Source organism: Festucalex cinctus, chromosome 8 (assembly GCF_051991245.1).
Source record: "Festucalex cinctus isolate MCC-2025b chromosome 8, RoL_Fcin_1.0, whole genome shotgun sequence".
Taxonomy (NCBI): domain Eukaryota; kingdom Metazoa; phylum Chordata; class Actinopteri; order Syngnathiformes; family Syngnathidae; genus Festucalex; species Festucalex cinctus.
In genome coordinates this window covers 24,004,447-24,026,806 of record NC_135418.1, presented here as the reverse complement: position 1 = coordinate 24,026,806, position 22,360 = coordinate 24,004,447, and the positions used below count along the sequence as shown (strand labels likewise).

Below are 22,360 nucleotides of genomic sequence, written 5' to 3'. Positions count from 1 at the left end.
ATAACTGTGACCCTTGACTTTCGAATACCACTAAATGGTTCCACATTCATCCGCAAAAATGTTCATTCACTATATAATACATTTCATTAAGTATACTTATACTGAGAGGTGTCAATATTTTGCTTCATGAGAAGCAATATTAAATCTTAGTATGTTGAGTTGTACAACCACACTATGTACTTGTTTTCATTTCATCAAAATAACCCGAGAATCAAGAATTGTAGCTCTTTTTTGCCTTAATTTTCTCAGCCTGTTTAAGTGGGGCGGTACTGTTCTCATGCAAATGAGCCGCTGCTCACCTCGCCCATGGCCAACTACAAGTATGACTGCCGTTACTATGACGTTTAGCAGTGAAGGTACCCAGTTGAGCAAGTACATTTTTTTTTCTCGAAAAATAATACATTTTCCATAAAAAAATTATTTTGTCTCGAAAGTGGACATTTTTTTCCAATATTTAATTATTACTTATTTATTTATTTTCAATATTTAAGAAATACATATGTCCTTAAAAATATTTTTAATATATATATTTTTAAATATATGAATCACACAAAAAAAATCCCATAAAATTACAGCTATAGTTTTGTACGTAAAAAAAAATAAAAAAAATTCAATGCTTATCAGGAGCTAGCAAAAATTAAGAATAACAGAAATAACAGAAATGCGCAGAGACTGTAGACATCCAGTTAAAAAGTCCACCTATCCGTTTTCAACAGCACTTGTCCTCATTAGATTGGTGGGTGCATTGGAGTCTATCCAAGCTGACTTTGGTCACAAGATGCTAGTCCACCCTGGACTGGTCGCCAGCCAATCGCACGGCACATAGTCACAACAATAGACAATGTCGAGTCGTCAATGAACCTCAAAGGTCGCAGCAGGCGCCAAGCCGAGACTTGAACACAGAACCTCTTGACTGTGAGGCAGACATGCTAACCACTCATTCAGTTGACAACATCGCACTTGGCTAGCAAAGTAAGTCGGGAAGAAGCACGAGCTTCCAGTCCGCAGCTATGCAAATATATGCACAGTCACAGCATTCTTGCGTGTTGCCTTTTTTTTTGTTTTTTTTTTGTCTTTCATCAATCCCACTCTCACAATGACTCATGTGTCCGCCGAAATACCTTTGGACTGCGAAAACAATTCTCCACTCCAGACAGTAGTTTTTTTTTGCTAAAGGAAGATTTGCAAAATATTTCTCACTGTGGCTTTCAAGTTTTTATATATATCCCGACATTTCCTTTTCCTTACGGCTCTTTTCTTTCCGCTGGTGCCGTTTGAAAGCCTTCTCGTCTCTTGACTCTTTTCCTGTCATCTACCCCCCCCCAACTCAAAGTTCCTCCCCATCCCTGCCGCTACCCCCTCTGTCTCCCTTCCACAGCCTCTTTGGCATCTGAGTGGGACTCATGTGGGACTGATTGAGGCTGGAGGATGCAGACCTCATCAAAGCGTCAGTGTGGTCGAACGCGAGCGAGCGACGGAGGCTCCAATCTCGCGCTGGTTAATGAGACCCCCCCAACACCACCCTCTCCTCCTGTTCCTCCTTCCTTCCCCCCTCCCTCCAGCCGTGACATCCCTCCAGCGCCCATTGCAACACATCAGTTTAATCTTTCCTTCTCTTGTTGCGACCCCCCCCCCCCACTTCCTCCCTCATTTCCCCCCACCATCCTCTTAACACCCCTGCATTCAAATCTCACCCCCTTCTACGCTCTCATTTAATCCACTCCAATTGATTTAGTTTTATGCACACGTGCTCGTGAAGATGCAAACGTTTTGGATGAAAAATTCATGACTAATGTATGAACTCCGCCTTTGGTTTCACTGCGGACGAGCATGAAAAATGCCACAACATGAATACAGTAAGCAAAGCCACTTGGGGGGGGGGGGGGGAAAAATAAAATCAAAATCCAGATGGCAGCTGTTAAAAATCATCAAGTACTTCTACACCATTGTACTGTCATCCCTCGCGATATTGCGGTTCACTTTTTGCGGCCTCACTTCATCATGGTTTTTTTTAAAAATTATTATTATTGTACTCTTACTATGGATTATTCACTGTATCACAGGATTTTGCTGTGATTATTTTTCTCAATATAATACTAGAGATCTGAAAATGGCTGCGCACGGACACTACCCATTCAACCTGATGGCGGCGCTTGAGAGGTGCTGCAAAGAGGAATGGGCAAAACTGCCAAAAGATAGGAATGCCAAGCGTGTGGCATCAGATACAAAAAGATTTGAGGCTGTAATTAATTGGCAAAAGTGCATCAACAAAGTTCTTCTTCTTCTTCTTCTTCTTCTTCTTCTTCTTCTTCTTCTTCTTCTTCTTCTTCTTCTTCTTCTTCTTCTTCTTAATAAATTTGCAAAAGTATCCAAACCCATTATGAAGTGTTGTGTGTAGAATTTTAGGGGGACATTTTTTTTTTTATTCCATTTTGGGATAAGGCTGTAACATGACAAAATATGGAAAAAGTGAAACGCTGTGAATTCTTTCTGCATGCACATGCACATTTGTGTACTCCCTAATACTCGAAAATGTCTTCACGCCTGACAGTTTTGGTAAAAATGCGTTTTGTTTTCATTAAATATTGTTGAAAAATGCACATTTTTATCAAACATGGCATAAGTTTCACTGAAATAAAACTGTTTGCCACACATTTTACTTAAATGAAGCTTATACTGTAAAACTAGGCATTTCAATCATGTCGTGTCTCACTCTGGGCACTAGGGGGCACTTTGTAAAACGAGTAGAATACACAAGATAAGATGAAGAAGTGAGACAAAGAAGAAATAGGGCTTGTGAAGCCATTTGATACGCTTTTGTGTTTTAGGGCTATACAAATAAACTTGAATACAAAATAAAGTGAGTCAAAAAAAAACAAAAAAAACATACAGGACTTTTTATACAATAACACAAGTTATAAAATAAAACTTTGACAAGTAGCAGGAGCCAAGCAGCTAAAAGACAAAATATAAACTGAGTGCTATTATGCCACCAAAACACGAACAAGTTGGTTTGCTTGTATTCCGAGGTACCACTGTACTTGTATTCTTTAGCAGGAAAAATCACCTTGAGTAGTTAAATATTATGCTCGACGCATTTGGGTATAGAAAGGTGAATTCAGTGTTGACTGGCCGTTTGGTTTTGGCCGCATGGAGCCTCTCGTTCTACATCCTGGTCTTAACGACACGCTTCGAAGCTTAGCTAAACATTTGCCGTCGCATTCTTTTAATAAAGGGAGGAAACCAAAACCCTCGGAGAGAACATCGCTAATATAGTTCCAGCAGTAAATTAGCCGTGTCCTCGCTCCCCCTTCCAACCACTCTCTTTATTTTTGTCTAGCAGCCTGAGTGAGTGTGTGACTGGGATATCATGTGTATATTGTCACTGTGCATTGAGAGGATGACAGCTTCGGGATGTGTTTCTATACATTAGGAAAATAAACCTGTCGTAGCCAGACAACGATTTCATGGATGTCGATATAGAAACAAACCAAAACAGCTTTACAACACCTACGAAGTGTTGCCACACACAGTGCAAGGAACGTCGATGTCATTTGGGGGGTTATTTTGTCTGACTGTAGCGACTGTAACAAAGTAATTAGAGGTAATCTCTAGTAGGTCACAGTTTAGTCTCTAGTGGCCTTACAAGAAACAGAGTGGGAGCATGTAATGTACGGCTTAGCCACATTTTCACCTAGCGTTTCAGTTCAGGTCTATTGGGTTCTTTTTTTTTTTTATCAACGAACCCGGATCAACCTGTTCATTTGGCTCCACAGCCTAAATTCTGTATTGTATGTACAGTATTACTTTGTTGTTTATTTTCAGAATTGACAGGTGGTGGAACAGACAAATAATTGAAAAGTAACTTTTCTATTGTAAGTTAAGTGCTGAAACACTCATAAAATTGCACTAATACTCAGTGTCACTCTAACAGTGATTAAAATTGTCCATTTGGTCTTTCCACCCTGCAATTCTTCCGAATGGTTTTGGTCCGCAAGCACCACCCTCAATAAACTATTTCCAGCGCAGCAGTTAGCAGCTTTTAAAGCTTTATTTTTCAACTACCTGCTCACTCGACGGTGAGAGGTTGATCGTAGAGCGCAGAATCAACTCAAATCAAGCACCAATGATTTAGAAAATGTAAAATACGCACATGTTAGCTTTATGCTGACAAACAACACAAAACGGCATTGACGTGCTAACGGTTAGCATCGATAGTTGCAGTATTAGAACTTTTTGAGTAGCGGATAGTTAAAAATGAACGCTGAAAATGCAAAATGGCCGCCACACTAAACACAAATACCCCACCCTCCCGTGTTTCAGGTGTTAAAAATCAGTATATAATATCACACTTTAATAGTGTTTGTCCCAGTAATAGCAAAAGGCAATGACTGTCGGAAAGAACCTCTTCAAGTTTTTTTTGTGTGTGTCCATACAAGTTACTCCACTCTGCACGAGTGCCATCCCCTGTGCTGAAGTCTGCATATTCCGCCAGCCGCCTCGTCAACCTGAGAACACCCTAATGACTTCCTCGCTCTCTCCGCTGAGTGAAGTCATCCACTTTTCCATGTAGCTTCAAGTTTGAAGGCTTGAAGGAAGAGCGAGAGCGTTGGAGGTTGGGGAAAAAGTAACGGAAAAGGAACAAGACAAAAGCGCTAATGAGGTAGTCTCGGGTGGCGTACATCCTCCTTGAGAGAACACATGAAGCGTGCGCTCATTAAGTGTCCGATATGAAAAGCTGTAATGGAAAGGTTCTGTTCCTGGGTTTATTCACTGTAATTCACATAGTAGGAACAACCCAAAATTTGTACAATTTGAGGTTTTTGCTGGAAAGATTAAAAAAGATAAATAAATGAATAAAATACCATCACTGCCAAACAGAAACCTGTGACCAAATTTGGTCAATTTCACATTCTTCACAAACTTATACTCCTGCTTAGTCCACACAGTACTATTTAAAACAACTATTTAAGACCAAGTACTCATAAATGCATGGTAAATGATTGGCACCTCATCAGTCATTTCTTATGCCTCTATTTGGTTGTTCTTCCTCGGGGGAGACTGGTTGAAAACGGCAAACTTTTCTGGGGGGTAAAAAAAAAAAAAAAAAAAAAAAATCCTAAAACGTTGCATTATAGTCACTTCCTTGTTTAGATAAAGTTATACTGTCACTTGTCATGCCAATAAAATACATACTCGCCATAGGCCTAGCAGGATGGAATGAGGGTTGGCTCATTTGCATTCATCTCAAAAGGGCTGGTTTTATTTTTATTTTATTTCTTGGGCTATTTTGACAAAGGTTTGTTACCGATATGTTATTAAGACACTTGGGAACTATTTTAATTTGTGGAAAAAAAAAAAAAAAAAAAAAAAAAAAACATGTGTTCTTTAATAAAGGGTTACATGACCGTCCACCTATCTTTGTGTAATGTAATGTTTACGTTGAATGCATTTCTGAACATAGATATGATTATAAGATACAAGGACACTACTACAGTTGCCTAAGTATTTCTGTCGAGATTAAGTTATTTGAATGACAAGTGTTTTGCTGCCCTCTGGTGGCAAGCACACAGACACACAGCTGCAATGAGGACATACATCAAGAGCATGATGCACAGAAATAGCACAAATAAGACATTTCGGATTGAAACCATCCATATAAATGTATTCATCTTTTTAAAACAACAACTGAATATTATTTATTTAAGAAAATGTAAATAAAGTACAACAAATAAAATAAATAATCAATACATAAATAAATAAACTAGTAAATAAATAAATAAACAAATAACCATCTTCAGTTATGCTTAGAAGGGAAGAAGTTTCAATTCGCTGTTAATCTTAAAATGTACAGCTAAAAAAAAAGAAAAAAAAGAGGTAACATTTGTTGTACCATTACTCTTGAGTTGTTTTTCTTTTAAAACCAATCTTTATTGACGACTGCTCCCTCCATGTTTAAAGTGCCCGAGAGGGCGCTGTATCAATAAATACAAACTTAACAAATAAACAAACGTCGCCGTGACGCAGCGGCTCGCCCAACCGTTGCTGCGTGTGTGTAAAAAAACAAAATGGAGCGGAATATTGCCTCTTTTATGGAAATGAATTAGAAACATGGAAATAACAAAATAATAAGTCTTTATTAATGACCATAATAAGATAAAGTAAAAAATAAAATAAAATACAAAATACAAAATACAAATCGAAAGTAAAGGGGTGGTTGGGAAGGGGGTGGGGGTGGCTAACTCTGCTGCGGAAATGGGAGTAAACTATTTCCGGTGGCACATGTTAGAGCGCCCCCTGCAGTCGCAGATGATCACTCCTCCAACCAATGGTTACGGATGGTCGTCTTTGAAGCTTGTTTTGGCTCCTCCCCTCAGTCAGCCCAACTGAAGATGCGATTGCGAACCACTTTGAGACGAAACCACACATATCAAAGCTGAAACATACGCAAACTTTTGGATTTAGACTATTTAATTCGGGCGAGGGTTTATTTCGCCACATCTTACACGTCGGTGCGTTACTCAGATGATTGGTTTTGTCAAAATAAATGAAAACGGTGCCAATCAGAAGGCGCCAATATATTTATGTCATTTTTTTGTGTGTGTTATTTGGTTAACAGGCGGTTCTGGAGGTTCGCGGCGGGATGAGCGGCGACGAGCCACTGGCGAAGAAACACCCGAGACGGGAGTAATCCGCGGAGGAACATGAAGAGCGCCATGACTGGGATAAAAAGCACTTTATTCGTCTGTCTGCACTGTGGTGAGCTACGCTACTTCCAAATGGATTACAGTATTTATTGGGTGTGTATGTGCGTGCACGTTTCACCACTTCATCGGTCACGCATTTGCATGGTGCTGCTGTATTGATGCACTTGTTATATGATGCAGCCATTTTAATGACAAGGATGCTTGTTGTCCAAGCCTGTCGTGTTCGTTGCGTGGATTATGCAATAATTATTGAGCCGAATTCGGCGGATGTGTGTAACAAGGACCAGAGCATGCTCAGTTAGAATCTGAGGAGCCACATCTGTGTCTCATCGCACGAAAAGTGCTGGCCAAGATCTCATCGAATTTACCATTTTTTTCACGTTGGGAACGCTAGAAGTTGCTTATTTTTATAAGGCCATATTACATGCTTGAAATGTTAATGGCAGCATACTTTTATGGGAATACGTTTCGGTTTTGTTTTAGAAAGAAATGATATTGTGAGAATTTTTTTTAAACTTAGACCTTAGAAGTTACATTTTCAGATTATGAGAATGGTTGTGTTTTTAGAGAAACTACAATTAAAATGTAATTAAAAAATAAATTGGAATTTTACTAGATACAAAGTTGCAATATTACAACAATAAACTTGCCTTTTTTTAAGAACAACCTTTCAAGATAAAAGTCTCAATATTGGATTAAAATAACAGTATTTCGAGATAAAAAAAAAAACATTGCAATGTTGCGAGAGCCATCCATCCATCCATTTCCCGAACCACTTATCCAGCTTTTCTTTTATTTATTTTAGAGAATAAAGCTGTAAATTAGCTTTTTAACCGATTAAAATTTTAAAGTTGTATTTTTAGTTGGATTACAGAATATTTTGTGATAATTTTAATATTACAAGAAGGAAACATATTTGGTTAGAATGTTAGAAGAGTTATTAAAATGTAAAATTATGAGATTAAAATCAATTTTTCAAGATAAAAACTGTGATGTGAAGTATTATGAGTGGATGTCAGTGTTTTTCGTGATAAAATGGTGTCAATTACAAAATTAGATGAATATTTTACCTATTAAAATGGAGATGTATAGTTATTAGTTTATAAAAAGATGAAATCAGTTTGAAATTCGGCATTACTTGCCAAAATGGTCAAAGTTCAACAACTCACTTGAAATCGTAAGACACTTTATTGATACTGGTGGGAGCAGCATGCTGAGAAATCTCATTTGGAATTCAAAACGTGTAAATTGACCTTTGGAAAAAGGATGGCCTTCAACCCAAATTGAGCTTTGTGATGTTTGTCCTTAAGAACATAGCTGCCCCCTCGGCCTCCATCTTGGCTCGTCTAATCCAGACCGTGTTGAGTATTGTCACAAACTGTGGCGTCCCGATCAGCTCCAGCCCCCGAGTTCCATGTTAATTAGGTCTCGATCCGCTTAAGCCTCCCCGCTCAGCCTCTATGTCATTATCCATGGGCGTGTCGCCGTGACGCAGCGGCTCGCCCAACCGTTGCTGCGTGTGTGTAAGCCCACACACACTTGCACACACACGTCCAGTCTTTCAGGTTTGCTCAGGTTGTAATCCTTTTTAGGTGAGGTCAGAGGTAGCGTTTGGCATCCAGTTATGGTGAATTTATTCTTCCGCTTTTGCCACTGCTGGCAGATTAAGACAAAAATCCCCTCCAGGGCGGGGAGCCAACGTTAAAAATGTGCGTCGCTCTGAATGACATGAAACGACTCGTTGTTGTGATCGGAAAAAGAAGGAAAAAAAGGCTTTCATCACGAGAGCCGTCGTCCAAAAAGACATTTTTGGCAGGGATTCGCTACTGGGAGTCGCACGTTTAGATCTATTTGGTCTATCTAGAACGAGAGCCAAAGCAATTAAAAAATAAACTAAAAAAAAAAATACTTGACATAAAAATGAGAAAAATAATAGAAAAAAAATACCATATTATACAAGTATAATAAAAAAAAAGAATAATACATAGTGATATATGTTTTAGACAACAAACACATTATAAAAGAAAGTACTCAACAAATAATTTTAATAATAATTTTTTTTTATAAAAGCAGACAAAAAAATCAATTATACTAACTGGGTAAATTTTAGACAAATATGCAAAATACAAGAAGAAAATATAAAAAAAATATTATTCCCAAATTAGCACCCCCAAAACCAAATATTAGCAGAGAAATGCACAAATACTATTCAAGGAAAAATACAAAAATATATTTTAAGAATACACATGTTTTAGAGGGGTAATATTTAAAGAGATACTTCACTTATTTAGCCCATTATAGCAATGAAAAGTTCATATTTTGTCGATAATTGATTTGATACTTTCATTATTTTTCACGTAGAATTAGTGCCTTTAAAAACACATTTTGCAACTTGTTGTAGACTGAAAATGACATCACAAGGGCTCAGGTAACCAATCACAGCTCACCTGTTTTCTAGGTTTGGTCATGTGACATTCATAAGTTGAGCTGTGATTGGATACATGAGCCCTTGTGATGTCATTTTCAGTCGACAGCAATTTGCAAAATGGGTTTTTAAAGGTACTAATTGTACGTGAAAAATAATGAAAATATAACATTTTTTATTGGAAAAATATTAATGTTTGACTAAAATAAGTAAGTTATCCCATTAAATGTTGGAGGAAAACTAATAACACTTAAAGAAAGTTTAAATAAATTAAAACATAATACCAAATTATACAAACAAACAAAAAAGAGGAGAAAAAAGATGAGATAAAAATAAAAAGTGTAAGCCATTTCATAGCACGGTTGCGGGTTGTCTTTTATGGTTTGCAGCATCTATTTTTTTTTTTTTAATACCAGATGGAAGAAGCCAAAAGACAACTATTTCTCTGAGATGCTAAATAGAGTATTAACAACATTTACAGATATGAAATTGTTCCATCCCTTCAATTAAACGTTTTATCACCCTTACTATAACACTTAAAAGGTGTTTCCGTGTGAAAGTGCAGGCAGTTCTTCACAGGCTCACATTCTTCTCCGTCTCCTCTTGTCTTGCGTTCACAGTGCTCCAGTACGTGGCGTCGCGCGAGGTGACCGTCCCCGCGGGACCCTTGTACCGCGTGGCCGGTTTCTCCCTCTCCGTGCCCTGCGCTGTCTCCGGCTACGAGGGCTCGAGCACGCAGGACTTCGAATGGTTCCTGTACAGGGACGACGCGGGCGATAAGTCGCTGGGAGTGGTGTCCACCAAAGACAAAGGCTTCCCCTACGTCCCCTATCAAGCGCGGGTGAGGAACGGGGAGGTGAGGGTGGACCGCGACTCCGGCGACCGGGCGCGGCTGGTGATGCAAAGGCTGCGCGCGGACGACCAGGGCAAATACGAGTGCTACACGCCGAGCACGGACACCACCTACCAGGGCTCCTACAGCGGCAGTGTGGTCGTCAAAGGTAAACTGTCGAAACAGCACAACAACCTGCTCATCGTGTTTGCCACCGGTCACTTAATTAGGGACAGCTGTTCAATCTTGTGTAGGACAGTCAGATGACCTCATGCATAAAATACTCAAAGATTAGATGAAAAGTACATCGAGATTAGGGAAAAAAAAATAACAAAAGCTTCAAAATATTAGATAAAAATTCCAAAAGTATTCGAGTAAAAATGTAAGAGGTAAAATGCAGTAGAGGAAGAATAACAAAATATCTGTCAGGAATTATTAGAAAATGCAAAAATATTACACACAAAGTATTGAATGAAATATACGCAAATTTAGATTAATTATGCACAATAAGGAGAAAATAATCATATTAGACAATGAATGAAATATACACAACTTTAATTCTACATAAACAATAAAGAAGAAAATAATCACATTAGACAAATAATATCTAATACTCAAGAAATGATGAAAAGTAGATTAAAAAAACACTCACTAGTATTAGAAGAAATACACAAATATTAGAGGAAAAATACACATGCAAAATATACACAAATAGAAGAAAAATACAAGAAATAGATTGAAAATACCAAAATACGAGACAAAAATGAAAAATACCAGCTTCACCAATGTTAGAAAAAAGTACACGATGATAATAATAATAATAATAATAATAATACATAAATTAAAAGAAATTCTAATAAATGTTACAAAAATTTAAAATTGTAAAAATAATATTAAAAAATGACACTAAAATATTTTATAAAAATACACAAATGTTGGAACGATATTTAAAAATATTGTATACAAAAGTAAATTAAGTATTGGGGGAATAGTAGTAGGTGAGACTATAAATCGGGTGTCTGTTAATATGCCGCTGGCTACTACTTCATTTTGTCCAATTGAATTGTGTGAAATTGTTTTGATTGACACTGTCTGAAAGGTATTGATTTATTAACAACAGGCACATTATTCTGGTTGTAATGTTAAGTGGAGACCAAATCTCTTGGCGCGTTCAATTCTACATGATGTGACATCTCTGTAGTGCATTTGAAACCAGGAAGTCCACATTGCTACCAACATGCCTCATCGTCCTTGTTGAACAGCAGCCAAACTGGTTACGTTTTTTTTCCACCGGCTTGATCACATGACTGAATGTTATGCATTCTGGTTCAGATTCAAAATAACACCAGGAGACAAACTCGGATCTCCAGACCGTGCAAAAAGACAACTCTGTCAGTTCACCTACCATCTAAATAATGTATTCTTCCTGTGGTGGCTTACTGGAGGAATGAAATTTCTCTCTTTTGTCCACTTAGTGATCCCCGACACACTCCGGATCAGCTACAGCCGCTCCCTGACCGGGCAGCCCCTCCCGGAAGGTGCCGAGTTGACTCTGATGTGCTCGGCCAGCATCCGCTCGGAGCAGCTCACCCACCTGTCCGTCACCTTCGGGAAGCGCGGCGGCCAAGCGGGCTCGGGCGGCAGGACGGGGCCGGAGCTCAGCACCGTTCGCGAGATCATCTCCATCGATAAGCTGCTGGGCGTGGTGCCCGGGCGCGCCTACAAGAAGCGCTACGACGACGGCGACATCACGCTGGAGAAGCGCAACGCAGAGGACGGACAGGATCAGTACATCATGAAGATGAAGGTGCTGCAGCCCAATGACACGGGGGCCTATTTCTGTGAGGCCGCGCAGTGGATTCGGGACCCGGACAAATCGTGGCAGAAGATTGCTCACAGGACGCTGGACATGGGCAACCTGACTGTGAAGCAACTCTGTGAGTACAATCACATGCTTTTACTGGAAGTGCTTTTCAGCGAATGGGGATAGCTTCCACTTACTTTATTTTAATTGTTACGTTAACATAAAGGTGTCCCAATTTAAGAGTTTTTACAAACTATGAGCCCAAAACATTTTAATATGATTTCAAACCAACATTATCTTTAAACCTAAAGGGCTTCAAAATTATTTGTATTAAAAAAAAAAAAAATGCTGAAGAAGTGCACATGTACATGTGGCGAAGACTTTCTGTAACTTTAACGACTTTCCGTAGGTCATTAAAAAGCTTGAAAAGTCATTGCATGCCTTTTGTGAAAATCAAGGGATAAAAATGGCATTGAAATGATGTCCAGAAGCATTAATTTTATTTATGAAGACTACGGAAAAGAGGTGTATTTTACAAAATGGGCATGAGTCCACAAGCGCCTTCATTTTCCAGTTATTTTGCTCTTAATTTGAAAAGAAAAATGTACTGTTTGTGTCATCAACATCCAACATGGAACGCTAATGCAACCTAGTGACAAAAATTTTGTCAAAAATAAATCTGAATCTGTAATCTTTTTAACATCAAATAATTATGTAAATTTACTATAAGATACTCTATCAATGAATTACATTATACAACCACACTTGTATTAGATATAAATAAAATTTAAAAATATTTTATTGTAACCAAAAAAATAGCGACTAATTGCGAGTTAACTGTGGAAATCACAAGATCAATTATGATGAAAAACTTTACGGATGTGAGCATGTATTAAAACCGGCATTTAAAAAAAAAAGAAGATTTGCAAAAACCCCATACTAGCAAGTTCAAACCAGGCTAAACAACTAAACACGTGTCTATCAGTTGAGCTGTATCACTTCCTCAGCACCAATCAGTACTTAACAGTTCAGATGGCTCCTTTGTAGCGTCTTAGTGCGTTTGCACAAAACCGCAAATTGGACCCGGAATAAGTGAAAAAACATGGAAAGGTGAATATGCAAATAGTAAAACGCGACTTTGCTCACTGTAAATTTCTCTGGGAGGTCAACCATCGAACAGGAAATGTTTAGGCAGCCCTGATGGAAAGGAGCCACAGTTCCATTTCAGTCACTACGAAGTGGCTGGGGAGAGGGAAGTCTGGGCTTTCCTGCTAAAGCTGCTGCCTCATGACCTGACGCCGGATAAGCACTAGTAAATTGATTTGATGGATGCACAATGGCACCTCGAAGCACGATGAATTTAGAGTGCTGTTTTTATTTGAACACTCCACTGTTTAAGTGACTTTGAAGTTGTTATTGACCGTTGTTACCAGACTGGGTGGTCCGAGTATGTACGAAAAGCTCGAGTTAATTGGCAATGGTTGCAATAAAATTCTGCCGTGGTTGGACACGGATACAAAGGAAGAGCAATAGTGAAGCCTCAAAAACCTCAAACCTTGATGGTTATGAGCAGCAAAAGACGTTACTTGTGCAAGCTCAGTACGGGAAATCGAGGATGCGGTTCACACAGGCTGGAAAAGCATTTCCTGTTTTCGAGTTTAAGATGCATCATCTGATGAGATGTTCAGGTGGTAGGCTCAGAATTTGGTAGGGAATATTTTAGGCCCTTTGTTTGTAAACCTGAAGAAACCAACCAGTCTATCCAAACTTCATGGTCTTATTTGAGCCTAAAACGAAATCAGTACCTTGTTTGCGTGCTGCGTTGTTACCATAATTTACATTTCAAAGTCTCCAGCAACAGTCAATCGAGAACTAATAGAGTTGACTTAATAATAATAATGTTGCTTTCACAAGAGTACCCAAAGCTCTGAAGACATCAAAAGTGCACAAGGTATGTGTTTTACTAACATGTCACGATTTGGATCTGTGGCATAAGTCAGCCTGGGCTTGTAAGCGCTTGTGGCTACATTGGACCCTTTCCAGACTTCCGAGTGCTTGGATTCTTTTTTTGTTTGTTTGTTTTAGTTTTTGCCCACCGCTATTTTTGGCAGGCAGCCGTAAACCCGTTGACAGCTGATTGGTTTCCTGGCTGCTCCTTCAGCTCGCTGCCCACCTGGCCAGTTTAGGGGGCTCATGAAATGCCGGCGTGATTCCCCTGACACGCTCCAAGCTCAGCTCTTTCGCTCTCGTTGATGATGAGCCAGCTGAATGTGGTGGGTCGATACCAGCTGGATGCCAGCCAGTTGGTTGCCTCGCAGCTTGGCTCGCTTTTTTTTTTTTTTTTTTTTTTTAACGCCTGAAAGCTTTCACACCGATCCAGAGGATTAAATATTCTTTTCTTCCACCTTGCACTTATTGACGCTCGGGATTTGTTGTTTCCTTCAAGTTTTGTAGTTACACTACTAAGAAGTTAAAAGGCAACAAAGCAAACTTATGAGTTCTTGGAACTTGACATCCCCTTTTCTAGGTTGTATAGCGTTTGGTAGATGGAGGCTGTAAACACAATTGTACCCTCACTAATAAATTGCGCTGAATGGGAGTTGAATCAGGAACAATGCCTGCGTTATGTTGCATGTGTTCGCTCAGCACCTTCCCCTTTTGTTTGCAAAGACAATGCATCGATTGTTATTAGTGAGGAAGGAATATCTGTTTACCAGCATGGATCTATTTGTCACAAGCCACTTCCAATCAAAACTGAATTTTCTCTCATTTGCTCTCATGCTCTCATTTTGGCTTGAAACATTGCTAGGTGGATTTTTTTTTAGAAAGCTGAAACGGATTAATGGCATTCCCATTCATTTCAATGGGAAAGGATGTTTTGAGGAGTTTTGAGTTAGGAACATGGTTCACGGAATGAATTAAACTCGTGTCTCAAGGCATTGTCGTGTGTTAATTTTGTGTTTTAATAGTTTAGATAACAGAAAATATGTAGGAAAAAGGTTTTCAAATTGCGACAAGCACACAAGAGAACAACTAAGCAATCAAGCAGACAAGTACAGTCAAGCTAACTGTTAGCTTTAATGCTAACTACGGTAGCCTGCTTGCTAACGTCCTCGCCTTAAGTAAACTCAGTCTCATCACTCATTAATTCTGAATCCGTCTCCTCTCTCTCCCGACAGCCGAGTCTCTGAGCGTGACGTCATCGCCCCAAGGCGAGGTGACCCTGCAGGTGGGTTCGCCCCTCCTCCTGACCTGCGAGGTCAACGGGCTGCCTTCCGACGTCAACTCGGGCCTGCAGGTCCAGTGGATGAAGAGGGGCTCTGCGGGCGGCGAGCTAATTGGCTCTGGAGGCGTGGAGGTAAGACTCTTATCTCATGAGGGAAGTGATGAATGAAACTGGGTCATAATTGTAATAATAATTCCCCCTTTCGCGTTTACAGAAGACTTGATTACTTCCTCTTCGCGAAAACAACAGAACATATGTAAATGTCACTGGAATGATAAAAAAAAAAAATGGTTGTTTGCTTGTCTTTCTTGCGTTCACACGTGTACTAGTACTAGTAACGTATTAAATTCTAGAGACGAAGTTCTAATTTAGCAGCAAGCAAACAAAATGGACGTCTGGAAATGGTCAAATTGACAAACAAATTGCAGATTCAAGCCATTTATAAGCTCTCGAGACTTTATGGGTTGTTTTTGTCATGGTCAACCAAATTTCATATTGCTAAAATGATGAATTAAAAAAATATTCTATAAAAAAACATGAAAAAAATATTAAAAGTAACATTGTAATAAAAAAAAAATTCTCTTGACAAGTTTTCCTTGAAGTACCCCTCGCACATGGCCCAAGTGTCGCGGCTTTAAACCAAAATGGCTGACTTCTTGTGTCTCTTAAAGAAGTGGTTTATTAAAACCTTTGGAATTCCATTTGTTTTTACGTGGTCTCTCTTGAATTATTTAAAAAAAAAAAAAAAAAAAAGAGCTAAAAAAAATAAAAAGAAACAATTTAATTATAAAAGTCTTCTCCTTTGGGATCATAGTAAATAGGACTGCTCTATTATGGAAAAAGTAATTATGATTATTTTGGCAATAATTGATTATTTTTTTTGGGACAAAACAAGAAAAATTTTAAACGTTTAAAAATACTAAGAAAAAAAATATTTGAAACACTATAATTATGGAAGTTCTTTTTGGACAAAAGATTTACAGTATTAGTCATTTTAGAATACTGTAAAATAGGTGTAAAAATATACCTTTAAAACTCATTCACTGCCAGTCATTATAGAAAATTTTTACATTTCCAATACTCACGTGATATTCCATTCAATAATTATATATAAACCGAATCTACCAAATAACAGAATAGACTCCCTACTTTTTGTCCCGTCCCGTTCTTTTATAATTGACAGCAGAAAAATGTAGGTTTGCCAAAATACAGCCATTTCTCCCATGGACTCTGAAACTGTGTTTATTTCCTATAAAATGGGGCAATGATGTCATCTACCGGTGGTTGGGCATCAGTAAAGTTGTTTCCAAGTTTGATATTTACAGTGGAGCATGCTCAGATTCGCCCCCATTTAGCACCGCTCTAAAAAATACAATTGACAAGTATACTTGTCAAAGGCAGTGAATGAGTTAAACAACTCAAAATTAGTATTAATAATCTTTTATTTTTGTTTACGATTATGCCGATTTTGTAATTGTCAAGTGTAGTAATTGACTTTGTACTTGAATTTAAATTAATTGCACGGCCCTAATAGTAATAGCTCTGTTCACAAAAATAAATAATTATACTAACTGTATTTAAAAAAAAAAAAAGGTTTTCAAGTAATTGACAGGTGATTCTAGGTGGCATATGACATGTTGGGTTGAACTAATGTTGTATGGGAGACTGAAATAGATTAGCCCACTATATAATTTTTTTTTTTTTTATAAACTTACATTTTTCTAAAATGTATTTTATATATGTACTGTTCTTTTAAAATTATTTTAAAATCCCCTGGAGTGTCTTCCTGTACCCCCATTTGAGAACCACTGTCTTAAGGCATAGTCTTCATGTTGCTAAGAAAAACCATCGAGGGCTGAATTTTCAAAAAAAAGAAAATGAGTCCCACCACCCCTAACTTGAATAGCAAATGGGACAAAATGTTTGCAAGTTACTCGCGAAGAAAAAGTCTTTCTCAACTAATGTATTTGTTGTTGATGGCCTTACCAGGTGGAGGTGGCCAGGATGAGCCCGGACGGCGTTGTGAGTTGGGGGGACGACGTCAGCCGAGCCAGCGGCGGCTCGATGGAGAAAGTGGCGGATGCGAGGTACTCCCTCAAGTTGTTCTCGGCCCGGCCGTCGGACTCGGGCGTTTACCGCTGCGTGGTGAGCGTGTACGCCGGACGCCGGATCCCCGCCCCTTCCACGCCGGCGACGCTCACGCAGAGGTCCGAGGGCGTCGCGGTCAATCTAAAGACCAAAGGTGAGACGCCGCCGTCGCTCGCTTTTGTCCTCTCCACCACCTCGCTTATGAACACGTTTGTTTTCGGTAGACGTCGTCGTCTCAGCCGAAGCTCAGCTGGCCCGAGGGCCTCTCCTGAAACGTGGCAGCACCATCACCATCCTCTGCACCGCCACCATCACAACCACGGGCCCCGCCCAGGCTCAGGTGCAGTGGCTGCGTTGGCCCATCCCCGAGCCGCAAATCAACTCGGCCAAAAGCCCCGCGCCGGAGCCGACCGCCCCCCCGCCCGAACCCAAACTGGTGGCCACGGTCCGGTACGACGGCGTGGTGGAGATCTACGTCAACGGCAGCGAGGTCAGCGTGGACCGGCTGTCGGCCGTCAGCTACCGGCTGCGGGTCCACGCCGCCACCGTGGAAGATCAGGGCATGTACGCATGCCACGCTGAGGCCTGGGGGCAGGATCCGCACGGAGGCTGGTATGACTCGGGGGTCAAGGCGGAGTCCAATGCAGTCACCGTTTACTTGTATGCTCGAGGTAAGACGCCCGCTCGCTCGACCGACGGATGTCCTTGTTGCGTTTGAATTTGTTTCCGCTGCTTCTCGATGGATACTTTTCAACCCTTGGGGAAATGCTAGTTCTAAATTACAGTAGCTCATTTAAAACAAAACAATTTCTCTCAAAATAATGTAAAGCAAATGATTTATTTCCAAACTAAGATTGGTACTGTCACGAAACCTTTTATTAACTTTTCAGATTGTTTTAAAAGGGAAGTCAAAAAAATATGTATTGATAATATGTTCGATGCAGCCCCACTAGTCTAAATATGTTTTTCTGTTTAATATTGTGTTAGTGGAATATGAATTAAGCCTGATTTTTTTTTTTTTTTTTTTTTAAATCATTATCACAAGTCGGACAATTTGCCACTTGCTGTCGAGTGAAAATGACATCACTCAGGTAACAACCAATCACAGCTCAGCTTGAGAAAACGGGTGATCTGTGATTGGTCATTGCCTGAGCAACTGTGATGTCATCTTAAGTCGACAGCAAGTGGCAATATGGCCGCCTTCTGAGATGGTTAAAATCGGCTGGATGTTGCTGCATAACTCGTATTTCACAAATGTAATTATTAATCAGAATATCATATTTAGACTACTGAGGTCACATCTGACATTGTCAAGAAATGTTTAAAGTTGACTTCCCCTTTAAGTAACATTTACATACCAGTAAGAGAAATCCAATCCAGTACTGTATGAATTTAAAATAAATCAACAATTGTACTGTAATTGAACCAAAATATAAGACAGCTCACACTTTGACGACAACCTCACATTCCTACTTAAAAGTATTACACAGTATTACACATTAAGTGAATATAAGAACTACTTAGTATCAATAAAACATGAGTGTACATGTCACATTTTTGCAAATGTTTCATTTGATCTTTTTCATGGCACAACACTAAATCGCAACTTATTAGTCCACAAAGTAATCATTGTACAGCTTTATTGCGTCCTTAAAATATTTCAAAACAAAGCCATTGATATCTGAACTGCAGGTAACAAAAGTGAGTACACCCCTTAGTGAAACTGTCCAAATTGAGCCCAACACAAGTTTCAAGGGATACTTGACTCATTGAGCCATTTTCAGCAATTAAAAGTCAATATTTTGTCGATAATTAATGTGTTAACTTCATTGTTTTTTTTCATGTACAATTAATACTGTTAAAAAGTAATTTTTCTACTTCCTGTCGACTGATGATAAAATCACCTATGCTGAGGAAGTAGGTAACGACCAATCATGGCTCAGTTTACTGACCAAACCCAGAAAACAGGTGAGCCATGATTGGCCGTTGCCTACTTCTTCACCACAGGTGATGTCGTCATCATCAGTGCCTTAATGTAACCACAAATAAAACTAAAGCTAAAGCAAAACCACTCTCCTTTAGTTGCCGACCTCCTCCTCATCCCCCTGGTGGTGGGCGTGTCGTCCGCCCTGCTGGTGGGCGTCGTCATCATCGCCACGGTGACCTGCTGCTTCATGAAGCGTCTGGCCAAGCAGCGCGTTCGGAGGTAGCCGCCGTACTCGCCGTAGCCGCCGGGATGAACTTCCGCTGGCCCAAGTGGGATGCCAAACCTTTTCTACATGTTTTTTTTTGTTGTTTTTTTAATATACGTGTCACGAGGTCACCAACGTCGCTCTCTGTTCTCAGCTTCTCTCCGTCAGTTGTTGTATGTGCTTCGGTGCTTTCCTCACGAACTCAAATAGTCACTCTTCATCGACATGCTGTTTCCCTAACAAGCCACGTGAGCAGCTGCACACTCGAAGTATGGAAACAAAGACACTTTTTGTTGTTGTTGCTTATTAGGTGCTGACTGGTCGAGATTTGCAAGCGCTACATTAAATGCACTAAAGCGTGTTTAATCTTGTTTGAAAATAAGCTAATTCTTCAAATTCTTTGTCAAGGACTCGGATAAGTTTAAAAAAAATGGGACCAAAACCACTTTAGCGTACAGTATTTGCTCAAGTAGTGGCTGTTTATTTGCAGAAAGTGTTAGTTAGGTGCATATTTGAGAGGAGGCCGAAAATAAACGTCTGCCTCATAGCAAACAAATGTTCTGCCGCCATTTGAAGTTTGCACTTTTTGCACGGCTCCAAGTGACGAGCTTCTGTTTCAACCCACTGATGAAAAAGTTTTGTATTTTTGACACCAATAACATTATTAGATGCGAGACTGAGTTTTATTTCCTCCAGGAAACAAGGCACATTTTTCAAGGAAAATGGAGGATAGTGTGAAATTTAATAACTTGTAAAGCATATTGTAAAAGTGACTTTTAAATTCTTAAAAAAAAAAAAAAATCCAATCTTCTCGAAAAAATTGAATTTTACAATGCACATTTGGCATCTGTAGCCATCAAGAGTAGTTAATAAGTTCATCTAATGTCAGGTGGATTCCAAAAAATATTTTCTCAAAAAAAAAATTAAAAAAAATTTCGTATTATTTTTCTCTAAAGATACTATATTCCCATCTATATGCACATTTTCTTGAAAAAAAAGTGGTCACATAATACTTTTTCCAAACAAAAAAAAAATACATTTTTTTCCTTAAAAAAAACAAAACACGTACATTACATGTATTAACATTTTTTTTTAATTTTTTAATTTAATTACAACTTTTTATCCAGAAAAACACATTGAAATCATAATACTGTATTTTTTTTTTATTCAATTTGCTGAATATTTTTTTGTGACTTTGATGTTTTCACGTCAGTTTTTTTTTTTTTTTTAAGTAAAATAAAAATACAATAAGACTCTCATATTAGGCCTCTTTTGTCCCAAAAATCTGACTTTATTCTGATGGATTAAAATTAAAGTTTGTCTTCTTTTTTTCCTTTTTTTTCTTGAAAAAGCGGGACTATTTTTTTATGACTTTCAAACATTCAATCTTTTTTTTTAAGTCTATTTATGTGAAATATTGGAAAAAATATTACTAATTATTAATTAATTATTATTATTAATTAATTAGAATTATTATTATTATTAATCTCCCAATGTTATGCCTTTTTTTTCTTGGAAAAAATATTCCTCTGATAATATACTTTCGGGGGAAAAAAAATTATCTACAGTAATTAAAATACATGAACTCAGCAGTAAATTTGTAATAAATAATTATCGTGATGCACATTATTTTCTCAAAGCAGTCGACGTGCATAAGGCCACTATTTGAGGAAATATGTTTGTTTCTTTGCGCTTACTTGAATTTTTTTTCCCTCCCTTTTTTATGTTTTAATTTCCGGGTTGCTTCAAGTGACTGAGGCGGACAAACATTGCTGTGATTTCCCAAAATGTTTACGTGCGTGTTGTCTTGCACTGAAAACTTGTCAAAAGTCTCTCGTCTGTCGACACTTGAAAACATGAAGGATGAACGTGAGCCTCCATTTGTCGGGGAAAAGAAAAAAAAAAAAAAAAAAAAAGAGGTCCTCTCTGCTTGTGCTGTATATTTTTTGGCGTCCTCTCCTAAAGCCTGATTATAAATGTTGCTCACGAACATTGGGGAATCAAAAAAAAATAAAAATGCTGCATTCTGAGCCACTTTGCTCCAGATCAAGCACTCAAAGCTGATTTTTTTTCACAGCCCCCCCCCCCAGAACCTTCACCCACACTGGCACAGATGTGTGAGCACGCACAGCCTGGCTGGATGGTGGCGGGTGATAATCCCACTTTAGACACAACCCCACCACCACATGTGCGAAAGCATCAAACCCTTTGCTGAGACCTTTGCATGGTGTTCAACAACTGTCCCTGAATGCCTCGTTAAAAGGTGCTTTTGAGAAATTTAAAAAAAAAAAAAAAAAAAAAAGGTCACTTTGGCTGTCATGTCTCACTCATTGGTGTTCACTGAGAGAATGTTCCCCAAAAAGAAATGTCTGGGTCTGGAAAAAATAGGCTTTTTGCCTCATAAAAATACATATTTTTTGTTATTTTTTTAATCTTTAATCTCGTAACATTATAAATGGTATAAAAAAAAATGTTAATCTCATAATTGCAACTATTTTTCTCGAAAAAATATTATTGTAATGATGAAAAATGTACATTTTTTTTCCTACCAAAACAATTGTAATTAGGAAAAGTATGACATTTTTTAAAATCAAATTTAATATAGTGAGATTACAAATTTATTTTCCCCAAATTAAGCTTTTTATTAATCTTGAAAAAAAAAAAACAGAAAATGGCAAAAATGTGTCTTTAATTGATAGTCGGATTTCTTTTTTTAAAACACAATATAATGTGGTGAAATTGCATCTTTTTGGCTAAAAATAAATAAATAATCTTACTCGAGTGGAGTTGTAAGATGGCAAAAATGTTCTCGAAAATTTTGCCTTAAATCTTGTAAAATGCTGACTTATTTTCTCCCCAAAATGTTACCACGTCTAAACCTTTGCGTGCTGTTGTTTCTCTGTCCCTGAATGCATTTTTGAAAACGTCTTGTCATGGTGCTTTTTACTGTCATGAATAATAAAGCACTCTGCATTTGTCACATGCTGTGGCGTCTCCATGGTGTTCCCTTTTAAATGTTCATGAAAAAACAACACATGATGTGCTTGTGTCGATTCCTCATCCTGCCCGAGGCTTTTTTTGCGGGT

The 22,360-nt window shown here is 38.6% G+C and overlaps 1 protein-coding gene across 1 annotated transcript; it reads left to right on the top strand.

Moving 5' to 3' along the window:
• The first annotated feature begins 6,352 nt into the window (after window positions 1-6,352).
• igsf8 (immunoglobulin superfamily, member 8) lies at window positions 6,353-22,254 on the top strand. Its single transcript, XM_077529934.1, has 8 exons — window positions 6,353-6,512; window positions 6,620-6,759; window positions 9,753-10,133; window positions 11,440-11,901; window positions 14,948-15,126; window positions 16,984-17,236; window positions 17,307-17,753; window positions 19,165-22,254. The coding sequence occupies exons 2-8, from the start codon at window positions 6,705-6,707 to the stop codon at window positions 19,290-19,292; spliced, it is 1,905 nt and encodes a 634-aa protein (XP_077386060.1). The 5' UTR covers window positions 6,353-6,512; window positions 6,620-6,704; the 3' UTR covers window positions 19,293-22,254.
• Window positions 22,255-22,360: the final 106 nt, after the last annotated feature.

What these genes read in the sequence shown, in the direction of transcription:
- igsf8 (XM_077529934.1), top strand. Translation starts at nt 6,705, where the DNA reads ATGAAGAGCGCCATGACTGGGATAAAAAGCACTTTATTCGTCTGTCTG. An exon ending in CGGCAGTGTGGTCGTCAAAG is followed by an intron (nt 10,134 to 11,439) that starts GTAAACTGTCGA and finishes TTGTCCACTTAG; the next exon opens with TGATCCCCGACACACTCCGG. An exon ending in TTGGCTCTGGAGGCGTGGAG is followed by an intron (nt 15,127 to 16,983) that starts GTAAGACTCTTA and finishes TGGCCTTACCAG; the next exon opens with GTGGAGGTGGCCAGGATGAG.